This window comes from Chiroxiphia lanceolata, chromosome 13 (assembly GCF_009829145.1).
Source record: "Chiroxiphia lanceolata isolate bChiLan1 chromosome 13, bChiLan1.pri, whole genome shotgun sequence".
Lineage (NCBI taxonomy): Eukaryota > Metazoa > Chordata > Aves > Passeriformes > Pipridae > Chiroxiphia > Chiroxiphia lanceolata.
Genome location: NC_045649.1, coordinates 18,090,001 through 18,109,945, shown reverse-complemented (window position 1 = coordinate 18,109,945; position 19,945 = coordinate 18,090,001). Strand labels below are relative to the sequence as shown.

General features: G+C 39.5%; 2 protein-coding genes across 4 annotated transcripts in view; both read left to right on the top strand.

The window, feature by feature from the left end:
* CEP89 (centrosomal protein 89) overlaps window positions 1-11,666 on the top strand; it is a 31,299-nt gene extending 19,633 nt beyond the window's left edge. For all 3 annotated transcript variants that reach the window (XM_032700768.1, XM_032700766.1, XM_032700769.1), the window contains 2 exons: window positions 2,642-2,811; window positions 6,079-11,666. In XM_032700768.1, the coding sequence (XP_032556659.1) occupies window positions 2,642-2,811; window positions 6,079-6,316 (408 nt within the window). In that variant the 3' untranslated portion in view covers window positions 6,317-11,666. The remainder of the gene's footprint in view (window positions 1-2,641; window positions 2,812-6,078) is intronic.
* Window positions 11,667-12,977: 1,311 nt separating this feature from the next.
* Window positions 12,978-19,945, top strand: part of SLC7A9 (solute carrier family 7 member 9) — a 14,333-nt gene continuing 7,365 nt past the window's right edge. Inside the window, exons 1-7 of the mRNA XM_032700771.1 lie at window positions 12,978-13,118; window positions 13,744-14,025; window positions 14,210-14,336; window positions 15,507-15,654; window positions 16,581-16,823; window positions 18,485-18,610; window positions 18,929-19,028. Coding sequence (XP_032556662.1) covers window positions 14,232-14,336; window positions 15,507-15,654; window positions 16,581-16,823; window positions 18,485-18,610; window positions 18,929-19,028 — 722 coding nt within the window. The 5' untranslated portion in view covers window positions 12,978-13,118; window positions 13,744-14,025; window positions 14,210-14,231. The remainder of the gene's footprint in view (window positions 13,119-13,743; window positions 14,026-14,209; window positions 14,337-15,506; window positions 15,655-16,580; window positions 16,824-18,484; window positions 18,611-18,928; window positions 19,029-19,945) is intronic.

Here is a 19,945-nt window from a genome sequence, read left to right as displayed (position 1 = left end):
CCATAGCCAGCAGCCTCTGTTTGTAGAAATAATGTTTTGTGGGCTCTGCAGTCAGAATTCTCTGCCAGTTTGTAGTTCAGTACTCGAGGTGAAACAGAGCTGTGGTGCCAGGAGTACACCTTCCCCAAATGACTTAGAAGAGTGTAAATTATGTTCTCTTCAGTACCAGAGCTGCATCCATGATCATTCCTCACCTTGCTTACCCTATACTTGATGCCATGACCTTGGGCCTTTCTAGCTCTAGAGGAAAATATTATGACTTCCAGCTACGTGTGTTATCAGCCTCTTCCTGGTGGTGATATCTCCACCAGTCTGTTTACTGCTACCTGCTTCACTTCCAGGAACATTAATAGGTTATCTTGGACAATTCAAAGGGAAGGATCTGTGTGTGCCAGCAGCCACGTCTGTCAGTGTGCCCAGAACCACCCTGACCTGCACAGGCTGCACTTTCCATAGATGTTATAATCCATCCAGAGGAGCAGGATCAAAGCTATGTATCCCTCATATCTGGTTTCAGGCCATAAGAAAATGGTGCATTTTTGCCCTTTGTGCCCCACAGATTTTGCAACCATTCTACACACGGCTTCAGTTGGCAAAGGAGGAGCAGAGCCAAGAGAGGCAGCTATGGGAAATGAGGAATCATAGAATCATGGAATCAGCTGGGTTGGAAGGGAGATCATCCCTTGATGATCTGACTGAGATCATCAAGTCCAACCCTTGATCCAACCCCACCGTGGTTCCCAGCCCATGGCACTGATGCCACATCCAGTCTTATGTTAAAAACCTCCAGGGACAGAGAATCCACCACTTCCCTGGGCAGCCCATTCCAATGGCTGATTACCCTCTCTGTAAAGAAATTCTTCCTAATATCCAAGCTAAACCTCCCCTGGCACAGCTTAAGACCAAGCCCTCTTGTCTTACTGATCGCTGCCTGGGAAAAGAGACCAACCCCCACCTGGCTACAACCTCCTGTCAGGGAGTTGTAGAGAGTGAGGAGGTCTCCCCTGAGCCTCCTCTTCTCCAGGAGCCAGAGGCTTGAACCATCTCAGGCAGAGTGCAGCTGAAAACACAACACTCACCTTAAAGCAGAGCTCTCTGCAGCTGGGAGGTCAATGACCAGGAGATGAAAAATGGGTTTCACCAACACAACCGGCTGCTTTATCAGCCTTTGCTGTGATAAGAAGGTCTCTCTAGTTCTCTGAAATTATTAATTATGGGCACCTGCCCTGGAGAGAGCATTTCTTGGACCTGAGTAAAGCTGGAGAATTTCTTGGCAGAGGGGAAAGTTCTGCTGTTTCCCTGTGCTCTGCACTTCTTCTGCTGGCTCTGAGCAACCTGCTGCTCAGAATGAACTTATTTTCCTTTAGCCTCCCACAGCATTACAGTGCAAGCACCTGACTCTGCATTTTGGACTCTTCCCTGGGAATCTAAAAACTTGAATGATGTGACTGGTTGACTTGCAGGCTTCTAATTCTTTTCTTGGATCTGACAGGGAAAAGCTAGGAAAAACCCCCTGTGTAAGTCATCCTTAAATATTGAATTACTAATGTTCTAGGTAAATACTATTATTTATTATTGTCCTATGAGCTCTAGAAAAATAAACTCCACGATGGCACATTTTACAAGAGCTAAAAAAGGAAACAGTTTGTGGAGGGGATTATACAGCCTTATATACAGCATATACCTAAAAAGGCCCATTTTTTTTAATTCTTCTAAAAGGTAGACTCAGTCTTTCTACTCTGATTCAGATGAAGATAAAACTTTAGTGATTAGCACCTTAGGTAAAACTTTGTAGTAGCAAGACAAAAATAGCAGTATTTTCAAAGCTTCACTATTACATAGTTCACAGTTTTACTAAAGGAGGTGCTTCCATCCCAAAACTCTGTCCTATAGCCTGTAGGAAATGTCACATTTTGCTTGTAATCATGAGAAAAGAAAGCTAATATTGGATTTGGTTTTTGTCAAGAGCAGCAGCAGCTAGACATTGGTAACAGTACACAAGCCACAGTTTTTCAGTTCCTCGTGTGCTCATGCAATTTAATGGGGATGTAATTTCAGAAAGCAAAATAATTCTGTATAAAAATTATTTCTTATTTTTGAGATGGGACCAATAAATTTGGTTATTATAGCCATTAAGCAAAAAATCACTTGTGCCTCACTGAAGAGAAGGACTGTTATGAGAAGCAGCAAGCTCATTTAAAACACAAAGCTATTCTTTTCCTTCCTCTTAGTATTAACATTGAACAACTAACAAAACCTAAACACTTCTTCTTGGTATGTACTGCTGAATATGACTGTTGGACAAGTGGTAAGCAACAGGTGCTGTAATGTGTAGCTTTGCATCTTGGAAAATAAACCCTTTTTTGGAGCTAATTCTGTTCACTCCTAAGACAAACATACAGCATGGTATTCACTGTGCACACCAGTTTTATATACAGAACAAAATGAAGTTTAGTACCTCTGAATTAACAAACAGGTTAAAAAAAATCCATAATGCAACCCACCTGACAGATTTAAGCAGGGTAGGACTGATGTAAAATTAAACTGCAAATCAGTGGCTCCAGCTCTTTCTTTTGCTGGTAGTGACTTATCCTTATTTCTCCTATAATCCCAATTTTCCTATTATCTTTACCCCTTACAGGTGTATAAAAAGAAAGCAGCTGGGAAGCTTGGAGATATCAATCTCAAGATGACTGAGCAGGAGAAGGAATTTGCTGGGAAGACTGCTCGGTATGAGCAGGAAATGAAGCACCTCCGGCATCTGCTGCAAGACAAGCAGGAAACCCTGGATGAAGTGCTGGAGCAGAAGAGGTGAGTGAGGCACAGGGGGGAACTGCTGTTCTTAAGACTTCTTCTTAAGAAGAGTATCAACCTGAGCCTAATCTTTGATGATTTGAGGGGGTTCTATAAATCAAGATATGTGTTAATTAATTTAATAGCGTCTTCTGCTAAAGGCTGAACACTTATCCATCCCCACTCCTCACCAGTTTTCAGAACAGTAGGAAATGAAAGGAATCTCGTGATTACACATAAGATTTTTGTTTCCTTTTGTATCTGTCTTGCTGAGTAATCCTCAGAGTCATCATTCTCACATACCTTCCCTTAAATAAGCTACGCTGCATGTTTGAGATATAAAAGCTGATGGTGCGGTCCTTGAGTAAAAAAACAGGGTCATAAATACTTCCAGTCTTATTTCACAGGACACTTACTGTTATGAGTTTACTAGGTCAGAGTTTATTGCCTAAGTCTTCTGCAGAGAAACTGTCCTTGGACATAGTTACAGCTGCTGTGCTTTGGCTGGAAAACACACGTGTGAAAGTGCCGTAGACTGTCCTCAGGAGAGGGTCAACAGCAAAAAACCTCTGCAGCTGTGCACAGGCAAGGGAGAGGAGCTGTCTTACCTGGGGGGTGACATATAAAATTGTAACCATGATAAAAATTGTTGATCTTTGTTATAAGGAATATTCAAATAAACTCTCACAGGAGAGATGAAAATTAATTCTTGAGTCGGCAGCCCAAGTATAAGATTAAGGCTGAATTAATTTAGTTCAGTAAGGGCAGAAAGCTCTGTCTTTTGTAAAGAAGAATCTGCTTTCAGAACCTGCTTCTGTTAACTTTTTCATCCTCAAACATCAACCAGTACAGCATTGGCATTTTGTTTACTCTCAACAAGGTATAGAGCCTTACATTTTGGCTAGGTTGGAGTTGAATGGAATTTTTATTTTTACGTATTTAAGTAATAACAGCCTACATTAATAACAAACAAACTTAATGCTTTTTACCTGAAGACATCTGGAAACAGCACATGTATCTAAACTGAGCATGTGTCTAGTTTTAAATGCCAAGTAGCAAAGACTTGTGTTTGAAGAGGTGAACCTGCTGTATGGGCAGGGAAATATTAGTGTCAGGAAAAAAGCCCAGACCATCAGCAGCTCTAGTAACCAAACTGCTCTGTAATCCAAGTTTGTAAGGGAAGGGAGGCTGTGACTAATAAGAATGAAGACACCCCCTCCCCAGCCCATTCTGCTGGATGCATTTTTAGGTTTTGGTGGGGTCAGAATTTTCGAACGAAAACTATGCAGAGACAAAACCTGCACTTGGGATGCAGCTGCTTCTCCTCAGCTCACCTGAAAAGCAGCTGAACTATGAAGCAGGACATTGAGCCACCTGAGAAGCCTCACCTGTGACTGTGGAGTGCTGTGTGTGCTTCCTGGACAACAATATGCTGTGACTGCTCACTCCAGAGCAAAGTCAGTGAGTGCCCTCTGGCTCTGCATCTCTCAGATCTGTTTAAAAACTAATCCTCCAAGAAGAGTTCAGATACACCACTATCTCTAAAGGCATCTGTTTTCCTTGCTGCTCAAGTAATTTGAACCATGTGGACACTTTTAAAACCAGTTTTTTTGAACGAATGTTTTTTCTAAAATCACTTGCACTGAGGATGCCCTGTTGGTCAGGCATGCTGACAGCATTAAACTACAATTCAGAACTTGCTGATCTTTAGTTTCATCATCTTCAAAAAAGTCTTGGTTTTAGAAATTAGAGGGTGAACTAAAGCTTGGGTAGTGTTCTGCACTACAGTAACAGTAAACCAGATTAAGCTCTTGTGTATTAATTGTTGACCATGAGGGTGCTGTGCACGGTGCCTGCAGACTCCAGTTGGAGACCAGGGGTAACAGGGAACAGGAGCTTGACCTATCAAGATATAAAAGTTCATTTGAAAACAAGATGCTGAAAACATTCCAAAATCACAATACAGAGAGCCAGGGTCAACCAATGGGTGACACTGAGGCCTGCTAGTTGGGGGAGTAAATTCAGTCTTTGTGCCTCACATCTTCCCCAGATGTAGGCTGAGGAGAATGATAATTGCCTTTGTAAAGCATTTTGAAGCATATTCCAAGCCCTGGTAAATATTAGACACTCTCATCCTGTCTCAAGGAGAAATACACTTTGTGAGAGTAAAGTCATCTACAGTTTTGGTGTTCTAAAAATGAGAGATTGCTTCTCAATAGCTTTTTAGCAACTTGGCAGAAATGGAAAGGTCCAACTAATTAACTGTGGCCTCTCACATTCTTGGGCAGTCTTAGACTACTTTTAGCACCTGTACTGCTTTCACCTGCTGCCTTTTGCTTTAATTCCATTTTCAATGGTTACTGATCTCCTCCACCACCAAAAGTTCATTCCAAGCAATTTATACAAGAATAACCTAAAGCCCTTCTCTGTGAGGATTTTTTTCTTCTTCCATCTGTATATCAAGTCATAAGGTGAAACACAAAGTGGGCAGAGACTATGGCTGGGCCACTTTTCACCACTTCGTTCTCAGGGTGATCAATCACAAAGGGCTCTCAACACATTTATGTTGTGCATTGATTTGTTTCTCATTTTTAGAGCCTGGTATTGGGGGGAATTCGTGTAGAAGGGTAACTCTGTCCAGTGCTTCAGGTAGTGCCCTGCAGGGGCTGTATTAGTCTGTACAGCATTCAAATTTGTGTGCTCGTTTTCCATGCAACAGCTTTGCTTTCCACCTCAATTATCTTGATATCCTTATTTTTTTGTACTTTGATACATATTAGAAATGAGTCAGAGGAAACCCAAGAGCTTAACATTGATCTAATATAACTTACTAAAAAGCCTGTGCTGGAATACACTGTATTATTAAATCATGTTGGCTTCCATGCTTAAAAAATAACCTGTTCTTGAGAAAGATGCTAAACAATTCATTCATTTATGCTTGGGCATCAGAGAAATGAATCTGTGAGGTTGTAATGCCTTAAGGACTGTCCTCTAGCTTTGTCTCTCCTCCTAGTTTACACCACCTTTGTTTGGCTGCCACAAAGAGGCATTAGCTGAGACTTGATCCAACTTGTTACATGGGTCCAAGTGTTTCTTTTCTGGTCATATCCTCTCTAGCATTACATTTAGTGGGCTTTTTCAAAAGCAAGACAGGCATGAATTTTAATCAGATAATTTCAAGCACTTAAATACAGGCCATTTCTAGTTTGCTTATCCACATACTGTAATTCTCTTCTGCTGAAACATTGTTAAAATTAGGATTTCTCTTCGGTTTTTTTCCCCTAGGAAAACGGAAGGGGAACTTGAAATCATTTGGGAAGCCACAACCAAAGAAAACAGGAGAATGAGAGAACTCTTACATAAATCCCTGAGGAAGAACACCACGTGGAATGCTGGCACAGCTCATGAGCCACACTTTGATGAAAGCTCTCAGAAGGACCTAGTTTACAGACATGATTTTAGCTATTGTGATGTGAAGACTTCATCCCCTACTAAAAATGAATTTCAAGAAGAGTCTCAGTGATAAGAACCTGCATCTCATCCAAAAAAGAGAACTCAGTGCCTGAATTTGACTTTCTCAGCGACACAAGATATGATGGAACATTTCCCCCCTTCAAAATGACTGGTTTTTTAAGGTCATAACAATGACAACAGCATATTCTCCAGCTGTGCCATCAATAGGGTAAATCTAGCCTGAAATATTACTTTAATACTTGAAGAAAAGGCTATTCCTTGTTAAGACAAAATGTGATACAGCTTTAAGTTAACGTGAAAAGACAAGTAACCAGTTAACAGGATAAAATTTGACTGTGGAGCAGCCAGGACTGAAGCATCCTCCTGATAACTGGTGGTGCCTGAATGCACAACTGTCCACTCCACAGGTTTACAGGAGCCCAGGTGTTGGGAAGCTCCTGCTGGAGTCTTGCCAAGGGGATGAGTTGCCAGCACAGGGTGCAGTTCTCCAGATTGTCTTGTTCATTCTGCTTCAAAAGCCACCTTTTTTCCAGAGCATTCCCTGCAGCAGTGACAGCCTTTAGATTATTGATGCCTGTTTGTCTGAGCTTTCATAATTGCTGATTTTTCACAATTTTGCACATCAGCTTTGTAGTACTATCTATTAGTATGAAATAACTTGATTTTGGATTTACTTATAACTTGCTGGATCAGCTTTTTGCTTTTGCTTCATTTTCATGACAAAACCTAAATGGTACCAGGAAACTGTAGCAGTACAAAAACCCCTATAACTCTCATAGTTGTGTAATATTAAAAATAATGAAGAATTTCATTGGCTTTGACCAAAGTTAAGGAAAAGAGCAGAAAACCAAGTTAAATACCAAAAGGAACACATACTGTTTGTGTCCAGAAAGGTTCCTGTGGTATTTTCCTTTAGGGTAAGGCCATGACTCAGCAGAACAGCATTATTCAGGTCAGGGTGGAGAGAGCACCTTCTCTCATATCATCTCTCATATCATCTTATCTCTCATATCATCTCTTATATCATCTCTCATATCTCTCATATCTCTCAATCACACCTGGATGAGATGGGTGGATGCAGGGCTTTTAAAGCCCTGTTTCTTTGACAGGAATAAAACAAGTGCAACAACCTTACTGGCTCATCAAGAGAGAACTTTAGCACCCAAGGGCACTCAGGCACAAGGTCACACACAAGGTCACTCAGAACCACAATCTCTCAGCACCGCTATCTCAAGGTCTCCATGCAGAGACAAGAACTCCACCCTCAAATCCTTTCATTCCCCTGGCTTTTTCAACTTGATTGTTTTAGGACTCCCTGCCTCAAAATAGCACCCAGAAACTATTTTTAAACACAGCCTTAAATCCCTTTGTTAATATGTGAAGTTGTCAGGGGAATGGTCTGTTGCTAAACCAGTTCTGTCTCCTATCTTCCTTGAATTTTTTGAAAACTAATTTGGAAATGTCAGGTGTGAAATACCTCTTCAGACAAGTCAGACACAGGCAACACAAACATGGCCAACACACTCCCCTGCTTTCCACACAAGCTCCAATCTGCAGGTGTCCTTACAGGGACCCTGAAAGAGTATCCAGCATGGCTGTACCCACAGTTTGTCATGTTTTTGAAGGCAGATTTTGAAAATGAAGCCTCTCATACCACGTTTTTTAATATAAGCATCTCTGAGTATGAAAATACAAATTCTGAACTGCACGTGTAAATTATTTACACATTCTCATGGTTTTAATTGCCCTTTTGAGTATGTCTCAAGAGTTTGTAAAAATAAGCAGCTTCATGAGGAAAAACTATCATACTGGTAATTCCTCAGAACTAGAAGCAAGACTTTCAAAACCCATTCAAGTGTGAACGTGTTGGAATTTTGCTTGGTTGCTACACAGTTATTGAACTCTACCTTAAACCCCCAGAACATAATGAGATTTTTAAATCATAGCTTTGCCTTGTTTCATAAATTTAGATGCTACACTAAAGAAATTATGTGACTGTTTTATTCTACTACAAAAACTCTACCCCTGCCAGATTATCATTTTCTGTTACTCACCCAACATCAGCAACTTGCTGTTTTCCCTTGACTACAAATGACAGAGCATCCTGATTCCCATATGTTCCACCTGCCTTCCAGTTACAGCATCTTCCAGTCTGTAAATTGAGCTCATGAGATAGTTCCAGCTTCTTTTCACAAGGCAACATAAAAACATGCAGCGTTCTTCCATCCCTACCAAGAAACTGAGAAAACAATTCAGGATTTCTGGATGTCACGTTGAGGTTTTGTTGCTGAATGGACAGAGCGTGTTCTGTCCATGATAACTGACCATAATTTTCCCTACAAAAACATTTGGATTAAATGGTTAAATAATGTGATTATATATTCAAAAAACAAGCATTGCTACCACCTTTCCAGTCTGCAGTGAAGCTCAGTACTTCCAGTCCATTTGCCAACTACTGCTAAAATATATCAGCATTACTTCTTACTCCACTGGCAGAGCAGAGCATCTCATTTTCTGTGCTTCAGTTGTTATGTAAATATGAGGGAGAGTCAGATACTCAGCAGTCAAATAAAGGTGTGTTCCAATGTCCTGTGAACTGGCAGGGAATTGGGGCATCCTTACCTTATCATTTCCAGTTTCCAGGTAACTTCCCCCTGCCCATTAACAAGTCATTTAAACCCAGCTGTTTTCTTTTTTCCCTACCTCTTTAATTTCAAGCCAGAAAGGTGTTGTTATCTTCCAGGCCAGAAAATTGCCTTTCAGCAGCTCAGAAGAGAGAACCTCCTGAGACTTCTTCACCGTGAGAAATTCATCCTGGCACATTATATTACATCAGGAGTTCTAAGGGCTTTTCTCCTGGGACTACAAGTCCTTGGTTGGCCAGGCCTAAATCTTCCATTTTAGGAGAGCTCTAAGCACTCATCCTACTCCACAAATTTAATGTAAATCAGTATGGTAAAAATTCCACAGTGTTAACCTGCTTGAATCTAGAAAAGCAGATGCACTTTGAAGGCTTCTTTACCTTTAAAAATATGGTTTCTCGGTGAGTGAGCTCTCCAGATTTTTTTTTAGCCCTGAGTGGTTTTTTTTCCTGTACTAGATTTATTTCAACATACCTATATAAGCACATGTTCAGATATATAACAGAGAGAGAGATATTTTAGCAATTAAAATTGTTTTATACCTCAAATGTCTGGATTTGGTAAAAATAAAATGAAGCTTCAAAAGCAGCACAGAACATCACAACCTCCACGGAGTGCTTGAGTATTCACTGCTTCCTTCCTCAGCTGGAGGTGGGCAGATGCTCTTCCAAAGCCAGTGTGATCTGGAAATCCCTCCTTAGTGAAAGGCTAGTGGAATGCAACCTGAGTTTTGGACTCAAAAAGGAGATCAAAGCCAGGCCTGGTTCTTCAAAGGGAAAAAGGTGAGGAGATGGCTGTGCATGAGAGGAATTGCTGACTCTGATCAGGCTTTGAAACACTGGGAAAAACTGAAATCTTTGAAGAAAACCAGCGTGACATACTCAAGCTAATTTTCTTCAGAGGCCATTAAAATTCCTTCAGAACATCCTTAAGAAGAGACTCCTTGATTTTTTGTGACCTTTTGGATAGAAAACCATACCCAGCCTTTAGAAGTTTATCAAGAGTCTCTGAACAGCTGTGCTTAAAAAATACATGAGACAAACAAAAATCTGTCTTTAGACTAAAGACTGTGCAGGTCTAGTACAAAAGCTTTTCAAAAGCTTATTTGTCACAGAGACAAAAGCAACTGCACTGTAACCAAAAACTGAGTAGGGAAAAAATAAGGGTATTTAGATCCCATCTGCTCTGTGGGCATTAGGAACTACAATCATCTAATATTTTCTGTTGACTCCTGCAAGATGCAAAAATCTTGCAAGCCAGTGGCATCACCACAGCTATTAAAAAAGACTGTTTTCTTAAATTCCACTTTTAGCATTCCTGCAATTACTCAGAAAAAAAAATGCTTTTAAGGATGACAGGAGTGAGATCACATCTTAGGGCACATCTGTGAACAGTGGGATTCAAAGAAGAGCAAATGCAAGGGAACAGCCTGGTGCTCTGATGAAGTAACCTGTGAGCAGCAAGGTTAGAATGGAAAGTATCCCCTCTGAGATACTGCTAAGCTACAATTAAAAGCTGCTGGTTAGGATGATCCTCATTTGCTTTAGTGTTGGTCAAAGCAGAATGTGCTTTAAAGCAATAAATACCAACCCTGACAAATATTAACCTTTATTATTAGTGGCTAGTGATAATAAAAGGTGTATTTATACACTGTGCCGTTGCCATTTCCTGAATTAAAGTTGAAAATTACTTTTTACGATTTAATTAGTAAATAGCATTTAAAAGGTTCAAACTGCAGTGTTTAAATAGGAACAGCCTGCACAGTGTTTGCCCCTCTAGTCCCTTGGAATTTGAACTCCTTATCACTTCATCTGTGTGAGATCCTTATCTCTTCATCCCTATTTGAGAGGGAAGGAGTCTTTTCCCACGGCTGTAAAATGCCATTTCTCTTGTCCCTGAAGAAAATAACATTGGAATCCTTGAAATCAATGTTTATTTTTTCCTTCAGTGGCTGAGGAAAAGAAGGATTGCTGGTAGAATTGCAACTCCTTTCATAAGTTTACCAAGGCATTCCAAAAAGATTAACCCTTAAAACAAAATTAGACCATAAATCAAAATGCTTTCCTATTTTATAAGGAAACACAGACTAGTTAAGGTCACCTCTTGAACAGGTGGGAACTCTCCAGATCCACATTCCAGGTTAACTAAAGAAGCCAACTGCTTAGGCAAAAACTCAAACACCATATTTTCAATGCTGCCCCTATTGTCTCTGAAGATACAAAGTGGAATAAAGATCTGATGCAGAAAGAAAAGGCAAGCAAAACATCTGCACAAAAACCCCAAAGATCGTTACACAAAAAAAAAAAAAAAAAATAATCCTAAGCAAAACTTTACTTAACACAGCATTAAAGATGACATATTCCATTATCTTTTCATCAAAATTACATATGTCTTTTTTCCTCGTTTTGTTGGTCTGGAAATTCCAGGGTAGAGTTAACATGATGCTTCATTTTGAGGTCAAAGTCAACCCCAGAATATGACCCCCCCCTTCTTTTTTTCTTTTTTGATATTAACTATTTCAATAGTCTCTGTGTGGCATTTCAGGAACGATAAAAAGATTATAAATCTTCATTTCAAAATTATCAGCTGTAGAGAACACAGAAGTACGTGACATAGTATCCAACTCCAAACGAGGGAGCTGAAGTCGAGGGATATGAAAACATTATCTTATTTAACCCTATGTCAGAACTGCAATGAAAAATATTGTCAAAGTCCTCGTAAAAGATGCAAAAAAAGAAATAAATACCTGCCTTTTCATATGCTTGTAGTAAGACTATAATTTTCACATGTTTTATTATCTTTATCTGCAGGGGGAAAAAAAGAACTTTTACCTGACCATTTTTCGTGTGGTAATTTTTCAACGAGAAGTTATTTAAGATGGAAGAGCTTCTCTTGTAGCTTAACCCTATTCTTGTGAGAATTAAACAAAAAAAAAACCAAACCCAAAGACAAGAAAAAGACAGTGACTAAAAAATACACCTCTGGGGTTTTTTTCAGTCCTGGCTTTTCTTTGCAACCTCAGCCTTGGAGAAAGACATTCCCAGTGCAGTCTGACTCAGCCACCCCAAAACACAGCAAACATAAACAAGCGTTTCACTTGTTCTCAGAGTCCATTTTCAGTCACAGATTTACATCATCACTGCAGGGGGAATTCCTGGTGATCAAGCCTGTGTGCTTAAACAGGCTTAAAAAAAAAAAAAGTGAGCAAAACAACTGTCAAACCGTGCTCGGGATGGTTTTGGTTGGTCTTATTTCCAGCCCTGTACTACCCGTTCACGAGGCATTGTGTTAACAAGATAACAAGTGTTAACATCAGCGATCAATACCACAACATCTCTTAGCTTTTAACAGCTGATGTTAATTGAAAAAAGTCAGCTGCGGTTCGAGGGGGTGGATCAGGACTTAGTGATTTGAATGTCATACAGCAAAGGAGCTGTTAGTACAACTACATTGCTAAAAACAAATGATTAACACAATTGAGGGGTTGCTTTGCAAATATTTTAGGGATGTTACCTAATTCCAGAATGCAGGATAACAGCACTTTTTTTCCTGGATATACAACTGTATAGAAATAGAGAATGGCATTTTTCACTAAAGCAAGGTTTTAAAATATTTACAAAAATGGAAAATAATTGTAACTGCAAGCAAAGGGAACACGAAGTGCCCACTCAGCTGCCTCAGGTTAATGAAAAACATTTCTGCTCACACTTCTCTACTGTCTCGAGATAAAAACGTCAACTATTTTTATAGGATGCAACCAACATCTGGACAGATGGTTTTAATACACCCATAAAAGGACAATTACTGCAAGGTCGCCTTTCCAAAGCATTTCTAAATTAGCAACTGCTTGGTATAAGGAGTATCAAAATAGACCCTCCAAATGATGGTTCACTCTCACTCTGTGACACACCAGGCACTGGATAAACATTCTCACAAACGGAACAAAGACGGTTTTTCTTTTTTTTTATAGATAAACTAATTGAGCTGTGGGTTTACCTGGGGTTCCTATCTCAAAGCTTTTTGGCCGAGAATGGGTTTAATGATTGTCTTTTATAACCTTTGTACTTAATCTGCTGCTGCTTCTGCAGATTCTGGTTTCAGACTCGGACGTGCTTTGCTGTGTAACTGCCTGGGAAATCTGATGGGAGAATCATCCTAAGACAAAGATTCCTGGATCCGAGTAACACCAAACAAATATAAATAAATAAGGTAAGCAAACCCAAGAATTGCTAAAGGTGATCATTGAAACATGCCTTTAAAGAGAGCATTTGGGCACAAAGCTGTAAAGAAGTTCAGTGACCCAAGCCCTGCATTCCTCATTTGGGCAATTTTCTATCGTAGGTTTAGTCTTAAAGTTAGATTTATTATTATTTTTTTTTTTAAGTCTTTGATTCAAAACATAAACTCGATGTCTTTATAGCCCATTTTTTTCTGAGGACCAACAGTAATGAGATAGGTGTTCTGTCAATTTAAAATGCTACAGTTTTTATAGCAAATTACTACTTTATTTCCAAAAACACTCCAGCTTAAGTTACCTAATTTTTTCTGAATTACTGTCTGTATAACTGCTAAATGATCTTCAACATTCAGATTCTAGCAAATATAGTTGTAATGTCTTAGGAGAGAAGAGCCTTTTGACTGAATCCACTTTGGAGACTCAGGACCTGACCTGATGCATTTGCTTCACTATCTCAGTTTGTATTTTAGACAAATACAAGGACAAACAAGCAAAATCCTCAGCAGAAAAAAGAATCACAAATTTAAATTTGAAAACATTCGTTCTAACAAACATTGCACTCTAATTCTATACAGGACAAATTCTAATTCTATACAGGACAAAACACTAAGTGCAAAGAGCTGCTAATTAGACAATTACAGGAGCCCACACTTGGTTTAGCAGATCCTTGCACCTCCAAGGAACCAAGACAAGGCCTAATTTAATGAAGATCAGAAAGAAGGTCTCCTAGATAAGCAGCAGACCAGCTTCTGGGAGAAAGACAAAATCTGACTGGACCCCTGGAGGAGTTCCAAGGAAGGACTGGCTATAAAAGCAAGATCATTCCAGTTAGGATCATTCCTGGAAACTGGATGTAACCCGACAGACATTCCCTGCCAGGTGAGTAGGAGGAAAATCCTCACTGGATTCCATCGTTGGATGGAAGTCCTTCTGCCTCTGAGTGTGTGGGGTTTTTTTTAATTTTCCAGCAATATTTTACCTCCAGTATTTTGGACCCACATGTATCAGCAAAGCTCAAGCAAACAATGTGCTAGAGTTGAGAATTTTGGTTTTATTTCCTTAGAGATTTCAACAAGAAAAACCAAATGGGTGAAGAAGGCTTGAGGAAAAGAAAAGGAGAGGACAAAGGAAGAGGGGACAAACAATCCATTCAGAGTCATGAACTCCAAAGGACGAACCTACGAAAACAGGCAAAACTTTTTCTTTTCCCTCTTTGGTCCGTGTGTGAGGGGCTGGCAGAGGGAGGCAGAAGTGGGTATTTGTGCACAAAACCCACAACTATGTCCCAGTTTAGCAATGATGTGCTAATATCTCACTGGTTGGTTTACACTTCCAGAAACTGCTAATTACCGTAGTTAAAAAGCTGTGATATAAACCAATAGAAAACTAACAATATGTTTTTAAGTCTTTGAAGTTATCAGATAGAATAACAATTCGAAGTTGGTCAACTGAGGCACTTCATAAACTTTTCTTTTTTATCCCCCCCCCCGCCCCCCCCCCGTGTAGTTCTCAGGGGTTGCAGTGGTTTGTTCAGCTCATTGTTTCTGAACGTTTCTTGGTGTATACCAAGAAACATTCAGAAATAGGCACTGGTACTCAAAGACAAGTGAAAATCTGTCTCCTCCAAAATATTAGAGATGCTTTAGACAACAGTTGTGTCACTTGCTCTCAGGAGGGGGTGAAATTCCTCTTTAAATTTAAGTAACGCGCAAAAAGATTCTTTATGTGGTTTTAGTTTGGTACCAAGACTGGAAAAAATACTGATGTTATTAGAGTAGCCATAATATCAGGAAAAAATAAGTAGCCTGTGGCACTTGTTTTAGCAGAACATGCCTCAGGTTTCAGTGGTTTCATGTAACATGAAACAAAATCAGAACATGGTCTTATCACCACCTATCAGTATGGAGATAATTCCTGTGCACAAATACCTAAAGCAAGGAGAGGAGAACAACTGCTAAACGACAAAAAAAGGACTCCATCCATAAAAGACAATTTCTGAAGCTTAGAAAATTCAGAATTCATCAAGTGCTCATAAAAGAATTTCAGTGTTTAATCAGAGAGGAAAGGGGAAGTTCACCTGTACAAGGTTTGATTCGAGACTCATATAATGCAAAAGACAGTTTAATAAAGGAAATACACAGGCAGGCAAAATACAAAGAGGTGTTCTTCTGAAAACAGCAGGGGTAGGCCACATGGGCATCTTGGAAAGAAGAGTGAAACTTCACAAAATAATTTAATAAATTTCTTTCTAGAACTTACATGTTAAAAACTGATAAAAATAAGTCAGTAATGACAATTACTGTAGTTCTCTGCTACTGAACTAGAAATGACTTACAGAAAATGTCTCCTTTCATTTCCAGGTGGGCCTCATCAGTGGGATCTGTATGATTGTCGGGACAATTATCGGGTCAGGGATCTTTGTTTCTCCCAAATCAGTACTTGCCAATGTTGAAGCTGTGGGTCCTTGTCTGACCGTCTGGGCAGCCTGTGGAGTTCTGGCAACATTAGGTAAAGGAGTCAACAAAGAATCTGAATCTTTGCCTAAATCTTTATGTCTACTGCTTCTGCAGACTACTGTCATTTCACAAATTAGCTAAAATCAATGAAATACTGATGTATATATGCATAGCAGCACTGGGCCATAAATTTAAAATGTGCTGTTTATAAAAGATAAATTAAGTTTTTAAAATTGCAAATCACACTCTCAATTTATTTTGAAATCCACTTTTAGTTTTGCTGGCTGCATCCACTTGACTGTAATAAAGAGAATACTCTTCTACTTAAATCACTGGCAATATGTGACATTTCCTGGCAGTCACCTGGGTGCTTCTGCTGGTTTTCTACTTGTGTAATTCTAATTCTATTATCTGGAAATTTAGACTAAGCACCTCCAAATATTTCAAGAAGTAAAACATTGAGTAATGTATCAGGGGACACAGCATAGAAAAAAACCTTAATGCAGGATGCCAGATACAGCAGATGCCAGATCTGGAAGTGTCCCTGTACTTTAATGATGAGCTTAGCAGACGTGTTGCTTCAAAACTGTGCAGCAAGTCTGTTTTTTTCACGTTTCCAAAAGGAATGTCAGCAAGTGCTGTTCTCACTTAAATGCTTCTTGCAGTGTTGGTTTCTTAAACAGAAATCTAATATGAAATGAGAACGTTTGTGCTGGTTTTGGCCAAGTCTTAAACACCAGTAGTAGGAATTTTTGGACTGTATCTTATTAATTTCAGGGTATTTTTTCCAATTGCTCACAAGTAATTAAAATTTGATTTTTGCACATACAGTAAAATATACAGAAACATGAAGAGGGTAATGATGCACTGTAGATATCAATTTCCTTAACTTTTCTAGCTGTTTAAAAGTGATCATCTGATCTAGCCAGTCACAGGTTAAAAAGGGCACGACCTCAACCTGCTCTTCTCCTTGCTCAGGTGCACTTTGCTATGCGGAGCTCGGAACGATGATCACAAAATCTGGAGGGGAATATCCTTACCTTATGGAGGCATTTGGCCCCATTCCAGCATTCCTGTTTTCCTGGACGAGTTTACTGGTCACCAAACCCAGCTCCTTTGCCATCATTTGTCTCAGCTTTGCAGAATATGCCTCAACTCCTTTTTACCCAGGCTGTGATCCACCCCAGGCTGTCATCAAGTGTCTTGCAGCAGCAGCCATTGGTAAGAGTCCCACTGTTTAAAGACATCATCATCAATCATCATCATGGCCAGGCTTTGCAAATGAAGATTTGGGAAGGGCTCTACACACATTTGTTACAAGCATGTTGGTGGCTAAAAAGGCCAATATGAGATAGACACGTCCGGTTGCAAAAGGCACAGCAGAAAGACTCCTTAGGTGGTAAATTCTGCAAGACACGGTTCTTTCTGCGTTATCTTTTCTCCCCAAGGGTGATCCTGCTGCGTTCTCAAAGGCATCAGCAGCGTTATAGATGGGGTGTCTCCAGGCCTCCCCATTGGAGGCCAGAGTAGACCAGTTATGATGATCAATATGGCCAAGGCTGAGATGTTGTTTCAGGGAGTCCTTGTATCTCCTCTCTGGGGCTTCTCTCTTGCAGCAGCTGGTGGCAAGTTCACCATAGAGCAGGATCTTAGGGAGGGGGTGGTTGGTCCTTCATCCTGGAAATGTGCCCTGCCCAGCACAGCTGTGTTCTCAGCAACATGGCCTCAATGCTTGTGACTGCTGCTTGCTCCAGAACAGACACACAGTCTGTTCTATTAGTCACATAATGTGACCAGTGGATGTTAAGGATTGTACGGAGGCAGCGCTGATGGAAGCGTTCGAGGAGTCGCAGGTGGTGGCAATAAATGACCCATGATTCGGACCCATACAAGAGAGCAGACAGCACTATGGCTCTGTAAACACTGATCTTTGTACTTTTCTTCAAGTGTTTATTTCACCAAACTCTTTTATGGAGTTTTCCCAAAGCTCTCTATGCCTTTGCTAACCTGTTGTCTATTTGTCTATCTCCCCATCAATCTCACCATCCGAGGAGATGAGGCTGCCCAGGTAATTAAACTGCTGGACTGATTTGAGCTCTGATTGGCCAATGGTGATATGGGGATGATGGAAGACTTCCTGAGGTGCAGGTTGATAGAGAGCCTCAGTCTTCTTCAAGCTGACTTCCAGCCCAAAGAGCTCAGCAGCGTCTGCAAAGCAGGATGTTAAACGCTGCAGAGCTGCTTCTGTGTGGGCAACAAGGGCGGCGTCATCAGCATAGAGCAGCTCCCGGACAAGATGGTTTAAGGTCTTGGTGTGAAATGTCTTTTAAAGACATATCAGACCCAAAATTGCACAATGACTTGGGTTTGGCCCCATCAGTAAGTGCACATCAGCACCCTGAGGCTTCCTGAGCTTCACCTTCACAGAGACACCAGAACTGTTTAAGGCACAGTATAGTCAGTCCTTCCCATAATAACTAATTCAACAACATATAAAAAGGGTAGGTTTAAAAATGGTTTGCTCCCAGTACAAGATTTTTTTATTATTTTTTAAAGATAGATACAGCTGTATAATGAATGCTTACCTCTAGCAGAAAAGGAAGAAATAATAAGCTATTTCTGTACTTACCACAATGCTGTGCAGCTTCAGTGTATTTTTTTGTTAAGAGTACTCTCAAAATCTAATTCAGAAAAGTGTTTTTCCTCACTATTTTACAAGTTATCCAAACACAGTATGTTAAAAACTCTATATAATATAGTCAGAGTGTGAGGAAAAAGCAGTACAGTATTGAAGGAGGGGGGTGTGTTTAGGGTTAAAGAGGCAACCTTCCTTTCAATTTTGACAAATTTAATGCAAAAATTCCTCATTTTATGTCTTTTAGTGGTAATTACAATTGTGAATTCACTGAGTGTGAAGCTGGGAAGTTACCTGCAGAATTTTCTCACGGCTGCTAAAATGATCATTGTCACAATCATTATTGTAAGTGGCATTGTTCTCCTTGCACAAGGTAATCAAATATACATTCCTTGAAAAAATTAATTTACCTTCTGCTGTGAGCATTAATAAATTCCCCACTAGTGGAAGTGGCACAGTAATAAGGCACAGCCCTGAATCTCTTTACTCAGGGTTTTAGTTCTGCATCTCTTGGTAATTTCTTTTAGAGAAGGGGGTTGGGTGGAAAGTGCAACACTACAATTAACACCTTCTGGTATTCTAACAATGAGAAGTTTAAAAACATGAGAAAGATAATGGAATATTTCTTCATCTGATGGAGATTACAAGAATTAGTTTCAACACTGACCCCTAATCTACATTGTATTTGCAGGAAAAACTGAAAACTTCAAAGATTCTTTTAAGGACAGTAAAATTTCTGTCAGCTCTATCAGCCTGGCATTTTACAATGGACTCTGGGCATATGATGGATGGTGAGGAATCTTTACTAGCCTTGACAATTACAGTTTGCCAGCCTTTAACCAGTTCACTCTCTCCCCATTGAACTCTGGAAAAGTTTACATCTGACTTGTTATTAAGAAGCTCACGGTGAATTTTGGAAAAACAACAGCACTGGTTAAAAACCATCAAAACCTCCATCCCCTTTTATTGGTTGTTTATTAGGGAAAGAAATTATTCTGAAATTATTCTGAAATTATTCCTGAAAGGACCTACTGCTTTATACTTCATACTTTAGTAATGAGAGAAATATAACCCAATTGAGTTCCATTGTCTCAGGCAAAATAGCTTCCCCTACAGGTTACCCCACCAAATTCCATTTCCTGGGAAATATCTGGTGGTGTTTGATTAGTACAAGAGCACATAGAAAAGAACACTGTATCAGAAGTCACAAGGCTCAACTTGCAGATCTTTTCTTAGGCAATGTCAGTTGGCCCAGGGCTCTGTTGGCCCAAATCCATTAATGCTATTCTTAAATGTTCAAACTGCAAAAGTCTGCATATAGGTCTGTAGTTTGGAAGGAATATATATATGTATATATATATATATATAAAAACATATATAATATATATAATATACATATAATATATAATATATACAATATATATAATATATAGAATATATAGAATATATTTATATATATAAAATATATCTTATATATAAGGTATATTTTAATATATATACTATTGACTTATATATATATATTTTATATACATATATATATGTATATGTATCTTGACTTACACCAAAACAAGTCCCACTTAAAAGCTTTTAAAACCGAATTTATTTTTAAATAGATGACTCTTTCAGGTTCTATTTCCAAAGTTGAGTGTCTCAACTCAGGCATTTAAGTCTGCTAATTCAGACATTCATGTGGACTTTTTGAGGAGGA